The 15,813-nt window shown below is 39.1% G+C and overlaps 1 protein-coding gene across 1 annotated transcript in view; it reads left to right on the top strand.

Moving 5' to 3' along the window:
• The first annotated feature begins 2,189 nt into the window (after window positions 1-2,189).
• LOC124976478 (olfactory receptor 4Q3-like) overlaps window positions 2,190-15,813 on the top strand; it is a 29,278-nt gene continuing 15,654 nt past the window's right edge. The window contains exon 1 of the mRNA XM_047539345.1: window positions 2,190-2,398. Coding sequence (XP_047395301.1) covers window positions 2,190-2,398 — 209 coding nt within the window. The remainder of the gene's footprint in view (window positions 2,399-15,813) is intronic.

Genomic DNA, 15,813 nt, shown 5'->3' with positions numbered 1-15,813 from the left:
ATCCTGATTTGAATTCCTTTGGATAAATAATCATAAATGTGAGTGCTAGATCTTATGGTAGTTTTATCTTTAATTTTTTGAGAAACCTCCATATTGTTTTCCATAGTGGCTCCATTATTTTGTATTCCTACTAATAGTGTTCAAGTTTTCCAACTTTCATATCCTCCCCCAGCAGTTGCTGTTTATTTTTAATATAGCAGTCATCCTGACAGGTAGAAGATACTATCTTATTGAGGTTTTAATTTGAATTTCCCTGTTGATTAGAGATTCTGAATATCTTTTCATGTACCTGTTGGCCATTTATATATTTTATTTGGGGAAATGTCTATTGAAGTTTTTTGCCAATTTAAAAAATTGGGTTATTTGGGTTTTTTTTTTCTTTGTAATAAACATCTTTATTTTGGAAATCACTGTTATTTGACTTGTGTTACATGATGCGGTAACCAAATTTTTCTTTCTAATTTTTACAGACTGCATTTGATTCATTGTACACAAATGGAGTACATCATTTCATTTCTATGGTTGTGCACGATGTAGATTCATACCATTCATGTAATCATACATGCACATGTCTTAGTCCATCATTTTTCATATCCTCCTCCCTCTCATTTCCCTCCACATAATCTAAAATTCCTCCATTCTTCTCTCACCCCCCACCCTCCCACCCCTATTATGTATCATCATTCACTTATTAGGGAAAACATTTGGCCTTTGGTTTTTGGGGATTGTCTTATTTCACTTGGCATGATATTCTCCAATTCCATCCATTTATATGCAAAAGCCATGATATTATTCTTCTTTATGGCTGAATAATATTCATTGTGTATATATACCACAGTTTCTTTATTCATTCATCTGTTGAAGGGCATCTAGGTTGGTTTCACAATCTAGCTATTGTGAATTGAGCTGCTATAAACATTGATATGGCTGTGTTACTGTAGTATGCTGATTTTAATTCCTTTGGGTATAAACTGAGGAGTGGGATAACTGGGTCAAAAGGTGGGTCCATTCCAAGTTTACTGAGGAATCTCCACAGTGTTTTCCAGAGTGGCTGTACCAATCTGCAACTCTACCAGCAATGTAAAAGTGTGCCTTTTTCCCCAAATCCACACCAACATCTATTATTGTTTGTGTTCTTGATAATAGTCATTCTAATTGGAGTAAGATGAAATCTTAGTTTTAATTTGCATTTCTCTAATTACTAGAGATGTTGAACACTTTTTCATATATTTATTAATCACCTGTATATCTTCTTCTGTGAAGTGTCTGCCCAGTTCCTTAGCCCACTTATTGTTTGGTTTCTTTGTATTTTTGGTGTAAAGTTTTGTAAGTTCTTTATAAATTTTGGAGATTAGTGCTCTTTCTGATGTGCGTTTGGAAAAGATTTTCTCCCACTCTGTAGGCTCTCTTTTCACATTATTGATTGTATCCTTTGCTGAGAAAAAGCTTTTTAGTTTGAGTCCATCCCATTTAATGATTCTTGCTTTAATTTCTTGTGCTTTGGGAGTCATATTAAGGAGTCTGGTCTTAAGCCAACATGATGAAGATTCAGGCCTACTTTTTTTTCTATTTGGGGCAGGGTGTCTGGTCTAATTCCTATGTCTTTGATCCATTTTGAGTTGAGTTTTGTGCAGGGTGAGAGAGAGGTGTTTAATTTCATTTTACTGCATATGGATTTCCATTTTTCCCAGCACCATTTGTTTGTTTGTTTGTTTGTTTTTTAAATGCTATTGAGTTGTAATGATTCTTCATTCTTCTTTTTTCCCCCTTATGGGGGCTCGAACTCAGAGACTCTTAACCAATGAGCCACATCCTCAGTCCTTTTTGTATTTTTTAAAATTTTGAGACAGGGTCTCACAGAGTTGCTTGGGGCCTCACTAAGTTGCTGAGACTGACTTTGAACTTGCAACCCTCTTGCCTCAGTCTCCTGAGCCCTGGCAAAACAGATGTGTGCCACCAGACCTGGCAACTCTTCATTCTTAAAAAGTCACTGTGACTTTCCACAGAAAATATGAAGATGGCAAGCATCCCGTTCCCCTACCCCCACTAAACTCTATATGTTTAAAATGATAAATGAGGGGAAAAATGTAAAATACATAGGGAAAAAGTGTGCATGGGTGACAAACCTATTCAAACAAAAAGTAAAGCAAGCAATACTCTAAAAAACAGTAAACTGGCAAATTTTGCAAATGGGGCTGAAAGGCTGTAGCAAATGTGAACGAGAGGCCGAGAAGCCCGGTCGGCTGGGCAGGTGGCTCTCCCCATTCCCACGTCCTGACTTGCTCCTTGAGCAGCGGATGGCAAGGAGGCGGGAAGGGAGTGAGTCGCCCAGCGCCCCGACCCGCGGTCGCGCCTACAGATTTCTTCAACGTGCTAAGGAAGAACGATTTCCCATTATGTAAAGCTGATGGTAATATGCAAAAACCAGCTCCTTGAAAAGTTGGAGAAAATAACATACAGAGAAACTGGCTTGTGAGAAGTGGGCAAGATACATCCCAAACCTCCTAACTCCTTAAGCAGTCGTTGGTTCACTGACTGTGCAGCCTAGTGTAATAAACTGGAATGAGGTTAGAAAATACAAATACAGCCACCATCAGAGTCTGCATCTCAATATCAAGAAACTGGTGACATCCTGGAGTTAAATATGACACAATTTGTAAATCATCTGAAAAGTGCCAAGAAGAAAAAGCATTGAAGTTTTTTTGCTTCTGTGACCAAAAGACCTAACAAGAACAATGGAGGGAGGAAAGGTTTATTTGGGGACCCTCCATTTCAGAGCTCTCCATTCTTAGCTGGCCAACTCCACTGTTCTGGGCACAGCATCTAGTGCTTTTTGCATGGCCCAGAGGGGCGCTGGCTGCCCCACTACAGGGGAAACTTCAAGAAATGCTGGTTTGCTACAGTGTTTTCACTTGTGAGAGTCTTTGGGACTTCCCTGCTCCATCACGGAGTCACCTCTAGGTCATTTTACCTAGGACAAATACCAAGAGAAACATGCTCAGTCCCAGTGCCTGTCTATTGCTTCTAGCCGTCCTACACACCTCCAAGCAATGGGTTCAAGATCAGCCTGAAATTGGAAACACGAGATCCCAGGAACACCACAGCCACCTGTATCACCGCAATAGCTGCACTGATAGGTGCCTGCCTCCACCTGTGCCTTGATGGCAGTGACAGCAAGAATGACTTCTGGTGGCCGCTCGACTCAGCTGAAATCCTGCCAGCTGGGAACTGTGAGAAGAATGGGGTATGCTGCAGCCTCCTCTGGGATTGTGGCTGAATGCCTCCTCTTGCCATCCCCTTCCCACAAGCTCTTCAAAATGGGAATGAAGCCAGCAGCTGTGACAGGAAGAACTCTCATTTCATTTGCCTGGTCACGATAGGGGAGGTTCTGGGCTCAGAGGTGCTTGTCACTTTTGGTGGGTGGAGGGAGCCTGATCCCTGGTGCTGCTTTGACTCCGGGGTCATCTTTCCTGTGGAGTGGTGATCTTTGGAGACAACCTGCAGCCACCTGGCACGAAAGGTAACGGTCCTCGAAATCAGGACGCAGATGATGAGGGAGATCACCTAGCTCTGTCACAGTCAGCCTGTCCTCGTCAGAACACTTCACTAGTAGGCAGGGGAGGAATGAGGACCAGCAACTTAGGTACATACCAAGGCCTTCAGAGAATAGTTGTTAACAGAAAAGTATTAAGTGTCAAATGAAGCCATACATGAAATTTGGGATAAAGCACAAATTCCTCGCTTTAAATATCCTGATTTATTCTCAGGCAACTAAATTCTTGTCTATCTTACTTTCGCCTCTAACCCATTTCAAAATGTGGGTAGTAAGAGTCTCAAGGCAAATGTCTTTCTCAGGCCTTAAGGGGTTTGAAATGAGCTGGGGTAACACTGTGTTGTACAAATATTCCAGAAGCACTATAGCAAGATGGGAAAGTTATAAGCTTTAAAGTAACATAGTCATGGGTTTGGATCCATCTCTGCCTTACCAGCTATGTGGGTTTGAGCAGTTAATTCACCTCTCTAAACCTCCGATTCCACATCTTTAAAAGAATACCTACTTCATAAAGTTATTGTGAAGAATAAATGAGATTATATCTGGCAAATAGAAGGAGCTAAAATATTTTTTATTGTATTACTGATGCTATTTTTATAGTTATGCTATATTTGTTGTAATTACTAAGTAACATTATACTATATTATTATTATTATACTGTTACAAAATCAACCACTAACAATGGGAGAATATATATATATATATATATATATATATATATAATGTTATAATAATGTCACAGACTAAATGAACCATAAATGATACTTTTGTTGATGATGATGATGATGATGATGATGATGATAATGATGGAGATCATCCAGGATAGATTTCGAGATGACTGCTCTTAATAAGGAAAACAATAATAATCCCATCCTCTGAAATCTAAAATGTACTGGTAAACCTGAGGGAAGAGAAAGTCACCTTCCTATTGTCTCAGAGTCTCTTTTCTAAACTTCTGTTTGTTAATTCAATTAGCCAAATACTTACTGAGCACATCATTGTAAGCTGAGCTGAGGATACTTCAGTGACAGTGATGGACAATAATCCTGCCCTCATAACACTTTTGTTCTAGTGGGGTAAGAGACAGTAGATGTTTAAATCAAGAAATAAGACCATTTCAAGTGCCGGGGATAGGCTCAGTGGTAGAGTGCATGCTTAGCCTAAGCAAAGGCCTGGATTCAATCTCCAGCACCAAAAGAGAAAAACAAAAAAGAAGAAAGTCATTTCAGGTAGATTATTCCTATAGAGGGAAATGAGATAATTTCTCCTTAGAAAACAAAGTCTGATAAGATAGTGACAGTGAAGGTATAGTTATAATGGAAGCTATATGTTTAATAGCTTTCTTGAAGTATAGTTGATATAAAATAAATGACATATATTTAAAGTGTACAATTTAAAAAGTTTTGAATAAATATACACCCATGAAATCATAAACCCAATCAAAATAATGAATGCATATATCTACTGTCCCCAAGGGGAACTTCTTTAGATAGGATTTCTTTTCAGGAAAATTTGCCTGAAAAGTCAACATTTGAATTAAGACCTGAATGACAAGAAGGAACCATCAAGGAAAGTGTGCTAACCATACAGGTGGGAAGCTGATGCTGTGGTCCTGAGATATGAATGAGCTCACTTTATTTCCAGGGCAGAAGCAGATTGCTCTTACTAGAATGCACAACCTGAGTGAGAAGTTAGTGCGAGTTGATGCTGGGGAGGCAAACTGGTGTCAGAAGATGCAGGGCTTTGTAACCAGAGTGAGGATTTTGAACTTTTCTATACTTATTCAGAAATCATTGGAGGATACTAAGCAAGAGAGTAACAAGTGACAAGATCTGATATACTTTTTGAAAATCACTTGAGCTCATATCCAGAATATAAAAGAATGCTTGTGGCTGAGCAGTAAGTAAAGATAAATAAACCAAATAGGCAAAGGATTTAGACAGACATTTCTCTAAAGAATGTATATGACTAACACGCACTTGAAAAACTGCTTGGTATCATTGATCATTAGGGAAATGAAAACCAAAATCACAGTGAGTTCACTTTACACCTATGAGCATTGCTGCAATCAAAAGATGAACAATTGTAATACTGTGGAAGATATGGAGAAGTTAGAACCTTGTAAACTTTGGTGAGATTGGAAAATACTGCAGCAACATTTGAAAACTGTTTTGAAGTTACTCAAAATGTTATATGACCCAGAAGTTCCACTCATATACTCAAGAAAATAGGAAACACATGTCCACACAAAACACATTATGAGTGTTCTTGGCAGCATTATTCATAATATCCCAAAAGTTGAAACAATGCAAATGTTCATCAGCTGATGAATGGATAAACAAAATGTGGTATATCCATATAATAAAATAATATTGGCAATAAAACAGAGAAGATTTACTGATAATGTTACAGTATAGCTATATCATAAAGACATTATATGTGAAAAAAAACCCATGCATTGTGTGATTACATTTATATGGAAGGTTCAGAACATGCAGATACATCAAAGCAGATGGATTTGTGGTTGCCATGGGCCAGGGGAGAAATGGAAGCGACTACTCATGAGTGTGGGGTTTAATTCTGGGATGATGAAAATGTTCTAAAATCAGATTGGGGTAATGTTTGTGGAATATACAAACATCATATTGTATATTATACTTTATATATACATAAACACTGAATTTATGAATTTTATGTCTTATGAATTAATGTCAATAAAACTGTTACCTAAAAAAAGGGAGAAAGACTTCATTGATATTAGTTCTAAAGCACATGCTGCTTTCCTTAAGTAAGACTAGGAATTAGTGAATTAAAGGTCAATTATTTATTAACTCTCTCATTTGATAGACTTCTAATTCAATATCATAGCCTGCGTGAGTCAGAAATGAATTGGTGATATCAATCCAAAGCTTTTGCAACAATCTTCTTTGAAAAATTTCTCAGACACCCACACAATATCATAGCAATTCTTAAAAGTCAGCTATTGATGACTAAAATCATCTGAGGATATGGGTTTTAACTAATTAGGTAATAAGCATATGTTGTGACCTACAAATTATTTATAGTATTGTAGTTCAATAGGGATAACCTATGAATCTTGTAATTCTGAAAAAAATGATAGTGTAGGCAATGAAATAATTCAAATCTGGCTCAAGGGCAACATTTCTTCCTTAGCTTATTAGCTGAACTCAGGTTAAATAAAGCTGAATAAAGAGCAATAAAGATTTATCCCTCCCCCCTGCTCTTTTTTACAGGTTAAAATTTGAAAAGGAAAAGTTCTGGAGGAAATATTTAAAGTAAAATATCAAATAGGGTTTTCCTATGTCTTACAACTATACTATTTCAATAAAATTCTCTCACACTGAATAAAGTTAATATTGTTTTATTTTTGACTTATAATGCTGCCTATTTCCAATAATAAATTGAGGATTTTTTTACAGAGACCTCAGTAAAACATAAGACAGTTAAAAAAAAGTTCTGGTTGTGTCTGTGCATGTCATCAGTGAGAAGGAAATGCACATTCCACGTAATAGTAACATCACTGCTAACGTTCATGAATTCATTCTCCTGGGTTTCCTGTGCAGCCCAGAAGTAGAGATTCTCCTTTTTGTTTTGTTCTCCATCATCTATGTCTTCACTCTGCTGGGCAACAGTGCTATTATCTGTGCTGTGTGGTGGGACCAGCAACTATATACCCCCATGTATACTTTATTGGCCAACTTCTCTTTCCTGGAGATCTGCTACATCAATTCCAATGTGCCCAACATGTTATTCAACTTCCTCTCCAAGACCAAGACAATCTCTTATAAAGGCTGCATCCTACAGTTTTACATCTTCCTCTCACTTTGTGCCACAGAACTTTTCTTCCTGGCCCTCATGGCATTTGATAGGTATGTTGCCATCTGATGCCCACTACACTATCCAGTCATAATGACCAGGAAAGTCTGTGGAACCCTTGTGTTTGCCTGCTGGGTGGGTGGCTTCCTCTGGTTGGTGACACCTGCCACCCTCATATTCCAAGTTCCATTTTGTGGTTCAAATGTCATTGATCATTACCTGTGTGACCTGGGGCATTACTGGCCATATCATGTGTCCCTGTTCCCAAGACAACTCTGACTTGTAGCACTTTCAGTGCTGTGATATTGCTCATCACTTTGTTCTACATCCTTGTGTCATATATTATGGTCCTTCGAGCTGTACTTCAGGTTCCCAGAGGTTCAAGCAGGAGAAAAGCCTTCTCCACCTGTGCCTCCCACCTGGTAGTGGTATCCTTATTTTATGGCTCAATCATGGTGATGTATGTAAGCCCAGGGGCAGCCAATCAGCCTGGCCTGCAGAAATTCGTGACCATGTTCTACTCAATAGCAACTCCACTTTTTTTTTTTGGTTGAATGATCTTTAATATCTGCTGCATGCTACAAGAATACAAAGAAAATATAGAAAAGGTAATGTTTTAGTCCAGGGTTCACTGGATATTCTTTTTTTTTTTTAATTGTAAACAAATGGGATACATGTTGTTTCTCTGTCTGTACATGGCGTAAAGGCATACCATTTGTGTAATCATAAACTTACATAGGGTAATGTTGTTTGATTCATTCTGTCATTTTTCCCTTCCTCCGCACCACTCCCACCACTCCCCTCCCTCTATACAGTCCTTCCTTCCCATTCCTGCCCCACTCCCTAAAGCCAACTCCAACCCCAACACTAACACTTCCCACCCCCCATTATGTGTCATCATCCACTTATTAGCGATATCATTCTTCCTTTGGTTTTTTGAGATTGGCTTATCTCACTTAGCTGATATTCTCCAATTTCATCCATTTGCCTGAAAATGCAAAAATTTTATCATTCTTTATGGCTGAGTAATATTCCATTGTATATATATACCACAGTTTCTTTATCCATTCATCAATTGAATGACATCTAGGTTGGTTCCACAATCTGGCTATTGTGAACTGAGCAGCTATGAACATTGATGTGGCTGTATCTCTGTAATATGCTGATTTTAAGTCCTTTGGGTATAGGCCAAGGAGTGGGATAGCTGGGTCAATGGTGGTTCCATTCCAAGTTTTCTAAGGAATCTCCACACTGCTTTCCAGAGTGGCTGCACTAATTTGCAGCCCCACCAGCAATGTAAGAGGTACCTTTCTCCCCACATCCTCGCCAACACCTGTTGTTGCTTGTATTCTTGATAATTGCCATTCTAATTGGGGTGAGATGGAATCTTAGGGTGTTTTGATTTGCATTTCTCTTATTACTAGAGATGTTGAACATTTTTCCATATGTTTGTTGATTGATTGTATATCTTCTTCTGTGAAGTGTCTAATTCATTTCCTTAGCCCATTTGTCAATTGGGATTATTTACATTCTTGGTGTAGAGTTTTTTGAGTTCTTTATAGATTCTGGAGATTAGTGCTCTATCTGAAGTATGATTAGGCAAATATTTTCTCCCACTCTGTAGGCTCTTTCTTCGCATTGCTAATAGTTTCCTTTGCTGAGAGAAAGCTTTTTAGTTTGAATCTATCCCAGTTATTAATTCTTGCTTTTATTTCTTGTGCTATGGGAGTCCTGTTGAGGAAGTCTGGTCCTAAGCCGACATGTTGAAGCTCTGGACCTATTTTTTTCTATAAGATGCAAGGTCTCTGGTCTGATTCTGAGATCCTTAATCCATTTTGAGATTAGTTTCGTGCATGGTGAGAGATATGGGTTTAGTTTCATTCTGTTGCATATGGATTTCCAATTCTCCCAGCAGCATTTGTTGAAGAGGCTATCTTTTCTCCATTGCATATTTTTGGCCCCTTTTTCTAGTATGAGAAAATTGTATTTGTTTGGGTTTGTGTCCGTGTCCTTCTGCACCATTGATCCACCTTTCTATTTTGGTACCAATACCATGCCGTTTTTGTTACTATTGCTTTGTAGTAGAGTTGAAGATCTGGTATGGCGATACCCCCTGCTTCACTCTTTCTGACAAGGATTGCTTTAGCTATTCTGGGTTTTTTATTCTTCCAGATAAATTTCATAATTTCTTGCTCTATTTCTGTAAGGTACATCATTGGGATTTTAATTGGAATTGCATTGAATCTGTATAGCACTTTTGGTAGTATGGCCATTTTGACAATATTAATTCTTCCTATCCAAGAACATGGGAGATCTTTCCATCTTCTAAGGTTTTCTTTAATTTCTTTCTTTAGTGTTCTGTAGTTCTCATTGTAGAGGTCTTTCACCTCTTTCATGAGATTGATTCCCAAATACTTTGTTTTTTTGAAGCTATTGTGAATGGGGTAGATTTCCTAATTTCTCTTTCTGAAGATTCATCACTTATGTATAAAAATGCCTTAGATTTATGTGCATTGATCTTATATCCCGCAACTTTAGTGAATTCACTTATGAGATCTAAAAGTTTTCTGGTGGAATTTCCTGGTTCCTCTAAGTATACAATCATATCATCAGCAAATAGGGATAGTTTGAGCTCTTCTTTTCCTATTCGTATCCCTTTAATTTCATTGGTCTGTCTAATTGCTCTGGCTAGAGTTTCAAGGACGATATTGAATAGAAGTTTTGAAGAGGGCATCCCTGCCTTGTTCCAGTTTTTAGGGGGAATGCGTTCAGTTTTTCACCATTTAGAATGATATTAGCCATGGGTTTAGCGTAGATGGCCTTTACAATATTAAGGAATGCTCTAACTATCCCTTTTTTGTAGTTTTTTGAGCATGAAGGGGTGCTGTATTTTATCAAATGCTTTTTCTGCATCTATTGAAATAATCATGTGATTCTTGACTTTAAGTCTATTGATATGGTGAATTACATTTATTGATTTCCTGATGTTGAACCAACCTTGCATCCCTGGGATGAAACCCACTTGATCATGGTGCACTATGTTTTTAAAATGTTTTTGTTTGCGATTTGCTAAAATTTTGTTTAGAATTTTGTGTCGATGTTCATTAAGGATATTGGTCTGAAATTTTCTTTCCTCGATGTGTCTCTGTCTGGTTTAGGAATCAAGGTAATATTGGCTTCATTGAATGAGTTTGGGAGAGTTCCCTCCTCTTCTATTTTCTGGAATACTTTGAGAAGTATTGGAATGAGCTTATCTTTAAAAGTTTTGTAGAACTCGGCTGAGAATCCTTCTGGTCCTGGACTTTTCTTTGTTGGAAGGCTTTTGATGACTTCTTCTATTACATTACTTGAAATTGGTCTACTTAAATTGTGTATGTCCTCCTCATTCAGTTTAGGCAATTCATATGTCTCTAGAAATCTGTTGATGTCTTCAAAATTATCTATTTTTTGGAGTATAGATTTTCAAAATAGCTTCTAAATATGTTTTGTATTTCAGTCGTGTGTGTTGTGATATTTCCTTGTTCATTCCGAATTTTAGTGATTTGGGTTTTCTCATCTTCTCTTTGTTTGTGTGGCTAAAGGTTTATCAATTTTGTTTATTTTTTGAAGAACCAACTATTTATTTTGTCAATTTTTTGTATTGTTTCTCTCGTTTCAGTTTCGTTGATTTCAGCTCTCAGTTTAACTATTTCCTGTCTTCTACTACTTTTGGTGTTTGTCTGTTCTTCTTTTTCTAGGGCTTTGAGCTGTAGTGTTAGGTCATTTATTTTTTGAGTTTTACTTCTTTTATTAAATGCGCTCCATGAAATAAATCTTCCTCTAAGTACTGCTTTCATAGTGTCCCGAGATTTTGATATGATATTTCTTTGTTCTCATTACCTCTAAGAATTTTTAATTTCCTTCCTAATATCTTCTGTTATCCATTCATCATATAATAGCATATTGTTTAATCTCCAGGTGTTGGAGTAGTTTCTGTTTTTTACTCTTTCATTAATTTGTAACTTCAATCCATTATGATCTGATAGAATACAAGATAGTGTCTCTATCTTCTTGTATTTGCTGACATTAGCTTTGTGACATAATATATGGTCTATTTTAGAGAAGGATCCATGTGCTGCTGAGAAGAAAGTGTATTCGCTCTTGGTTGGATGGCATATTCTATAAATGTCTGTTAAGTCTAAATTATTGATTGTGTTATTGAGATCTATGGTTTCTTTGTTCAATTTTTGTTTGGAAGATCTGTCCAGTGGTGAGAGATGTGTGTTAAAATCACCTAGTATTATTATGTTATGGTCTATTTGGTTTCTAAAATTGAGAATGATTTGTTTAACATACATGGATGAGCCACTGTTTGGGGCATAAATGTTTATGATTGTTATATCTTGCTGATTTATGGTTCCCCTAAGCAGTATGAAATATCCTTCTCTATCCCTCCTGACTAACATTGGCTTGAAGTCCACATTATCTGAAATGAGGATGGATACTCCAGCTTTTTGCTGAGTCCATGTGCCTGGTATGTTTTCCCCATCCTTTCACCTTTAGTCTATGGGTATCTCTTTCTATGAGGTGAGTCTCTTGCAGGCAACATATTGTTGGATCTTTCTTTTAATCCAATCTGCCAGTCTATGTCTTTTGATTGATGAATTCAGGCCATTAACATTCAGGGTTATTATTGAGATATGCTTTTTATTCCCGGTCATTTGGTTCATATTTAAAATTTTTGACACATCTTGGTTCCTCATTTATTTGACAGTTCCTTTAGGATAATTCCTCCCTTTGCTGATTTGCTTCTTTGTTTTTTATCTCTTCCTCATGAAATATTTTGCTGAGAATGATCTGTAATGCTGGCTCTTTTTGTAAATTCTTTTAGCTTTTGTTTATCATGGAATGATTTTATTTCATCGTCAAATTTGAAGGTAAGTTTTGCTGGGTATAAGATTCTTGGTTGGCATCCATTTTCTTTCAGAGCTTGAAAAATGTTATTCTAGGCCCTTCTAGCTTTCAGGGTCTGGATTGAAAAATCTGCTGATATCCATATTGGCTTCCCCCTGAATGTAATTTGGTTCTTTTCTGTCACAACCTTTAAAATTCTTTCTTTATTTTGTATGTTAGGTATTTTCATTATAATGTGCCTTGGTGTGGGTCTGTTGTAATTTTGTGTATTTGGAGTCCTATAAGCCTCTTGAACTTGATTTTCCATTTCATTCTTCAGATTTGGGAAATTTTCTGATATTATTTCTTCAAACAGATTGTTCATTCCTTTGGTTTGTTTCTCTAAGCCTTCCTCAATCCCAATAATTCTCAAATTTGGCCTTTTCATGAAATCCCACAGTTTTTGGAGATTCTGTTCATGATTTCTCACCATCTTCTCTGTTTGTTCAACTTTTTTTTTCGAGGTTAAATATTTTGTCTTCAATAACTGAAGTTCTGTCTTCCAGCTGTTCTATCCTATTGGTTATGCTTTCTTTGGAGTTCTTAATTTGGTTTATTGTTTCCTTCATTTCAAGGATTTCTGTTTGGTTTTTTTCAATATCTCTAACTCTATTGAAATGATGTTTTGCTTCCTGACTTTGCTCTGTTACTGTCGATTGGTGCTATTGTTCAATGTCTGCATTTGCTCTTTCATCTCATTGTTTACTTCCCTAATCATTTTAATTATGTACATTCTGAACTCCCTTTCTGTCATTTCTTCTGCCATGCTGGCGTTGGATTTTATTGATGTAACATCTAGATTTGTTTGGGGCATTTTCTTCCCTTGTTTTCTCATATTGTTCAGGAATCAGTGGGTCATTAAGATATTGCAGATTTCCTCTATCAACTTATAATGTCCCTGAAGATTGCTAGTATATCCCCTCTTATCCTTCAGTAGCCTGAAGTCTTGGAGGAGGTTGATAATGCAGAGCTCCATGAAGAAGCTGCCTCTCTAGGAGTGGTGACCCTCAGGTGGCATATATTCCCTGCTAGTGGGCAGAGGTGCCTCCACTTGTTGACCAATGGTCATCCAATGGGGAACTAGGCTGCGGGCTGAGGCAAGTCCTGTTTGTTCCTGTGTCTCTGGTTTTACCGTCCCTGTGGGAAAACCTCCCCCATCCGGGAGACTTACTCGGTGGGGACGTCTCACTGGTCAGTTGCCCTCCTAGAGGTTCCCCTCAATCTACAGCTACCGCCTGGGCTGGGCTGTCTTCCTCTGCAACGATCCCAGGGGCCCTGACCTACCTCCTGTGTCTGGGAGCCTCACCCTTCACAGGCGAGTCTCCTTAGGCTGCCTCTCCCAGAGAATCTGCCCGCAGCCCTGGAAACTTCACTCTGCCCCTAGGCATGTCTCTGTGAGACTCTTCCAGCAAGAAGCCACCTAGCTCCTGGGACCCTGCTCTGCACCAATCGCCTGGCTTTGCAGCCCTCCTCTGAGCCACCACCTGGAGCCCCATACAATAGCTCCAAGACCCAGAGACCCACCACACACCTCCTCTACCAGACAGCCTCCCGGTTTCTGATGCAGTCACTAGGAGTCCAAACAACTCACTTTGGGTCTCCTCCTCCCGCCAACCCCCCGTAGCCCTAGGCAGTCACTCCAAGTCCAAGTGACCCATCCTGTTTCTCCTCCTCTTCCTTGGGGTAGCCCCCTGGGTATTCAGGAGCAGTGGCTCCGAGACCAATTGACCTACCATGCTCCTCCTCCAGGCAGACCACTGGTGTTCAGGAGCGGTCGCTTTTAGTCCAATCAACTCACCACTCGCCTCCTCCTCCTGTGGCTCTGATGCAGTCACTCCTAGACCAAGCGTCCTACCACTCTCCTCCTCCATGAAGGCCACCAGTGTTCTGGAGCAGTCGTTCTGAGTTCAAACAGCTCGCCACTCAGCTCCTCCTCTTATCGCGTCCCCTGCCCGCAGAGAAACACGAAACCGGATCAGGGCAAGTTCTTTATTTTCTGCTAGCAGTTACTTCTTCTGGCTGGCCAGCAGTGGCGGGCCGCTCTTGCAAGCGCCTTACATTACATACAACAACCAATCAGCTTATAGATCATGAGGGGAAAGCATGGACAGTAATGGAGCACAATAGTGTGGATATAGCAATCATGCAGTGTCCACGAGGACCCATGACCACTCACATTAACTTCCTCAAATAACGCCACTTGTTGGCAGAGAGTATTAGTCTGCTGGAGGTACCTGGTTTTGTTCTCAGCACTTCCTTGGCACCTTGCCAGGCGCCATCTTGGCCACGCCGAAGGGCTGGGGGTCTGCGGTACCCCGACAGCTCCCCCTTTTTTATTTATTAAAAGATGCTGGCTCGGGATCGTGCCTGTCTTAGGCGGAGTGGTCAACCATCGTCCTTACCCGTCATCGGATAACTGCAGAGCATGCTACAGCTCCTGTCTTAGGTCGGTACGTGGTTACCTCCTTCCTTACCCGTCATTGACTACTGATCCAGCATGCTCAGCCAGACGAGGAGAGCTGCCAGCCTCTAAGGCCATCATGGCTTGATGGAAAATGATGCGATCTCTGGCATGAACTTGGCGTATACGCATGATAAAGCGTGTGAGGAAGATAATTGCAATGATCATTAACACACACAATGCTCCCATTCCTGCCCATTGCTTTACAAAACTGAAGGAAGAAGATAACCAATTTTGCATTTCAGATATAGGGGCTACATTAACTCTAGTAGAATTAAGGCTAACAATTGTGATCTAAGAATGGCAGTAAGATTATCAAATTTATAAGACCAATTGGCACGTAGCTGAGTAGATATGATTTTAGACAAATGTGCTGCATAACTAAGATTATGATAAGCTACAGGTGTAATGCACAGTCCCGGCAGATGATAAATACACCCCACGCTTAACAGTTCTTGTAAAAGGTCCATTTGTTCTTGAAATAAGTCCACACGCTGGTTCACCAAAAGTAGTCCTGCTTTTAGGTGTTGATCCACTGTTTGTTGAGTAGACAGAGCAGTAGCTGTCTGCTGGACCACTTCATTAAGCTTAGTTGCTGACTGTACTGATGTCGTCAAGGCTACAGCTGCTGCGGCGACTGCTGCTGCTGATGCAACTATGGTGGTAATGACTGCTACGGTGATTCCAAAGTCCCTCTTATTTCTGGAAAGCAATACTGGCAATTCATCTTCTGTAACAGAGACTGGGACTGGTAGGAAGGTAGGAACACACATTAAGTCTGCCAGCAGGAACCTAGAAGCATTTTAACATTGAGAGATAGCACAAATCTGAAGTACAATTGAGAGAAGCAGTTGTTTTGTTACATAGTTGAACTGTTCCTCCTAAGAGACTAAAAAGAGGTTGTAATTAGTTTATTCCGTGGAAACACACAAACTGAGCCGCAGCTCCAGTAAAGCACCGGGTTACCCTTATTACCCAGAGTTAAAAAAAAAACCCAAACAAAGAGAAAAAGAGAAAGTTTATCTTTAGG

The sequence above is a fragment of the Sciurus carolinensis genome, chromosome 2 (genome assembly GCF_902686445.1).
Source record: "Sciurus carolinensis chromosome 2, mSciCar1.2, whole genome shotgun sequence".
Taxonomy (NCBI): Eukaryota; Metazoa; Chordata; class Mammalia; order Rodentia; family Sciuridae; genus Sciurus; species Sciurus carolinensis.
The sequence above is the reverse complement of the archived record's forward strand: the minus strand, read 5'-3'. Positions and strand labels throughout refer to the sequence as shown.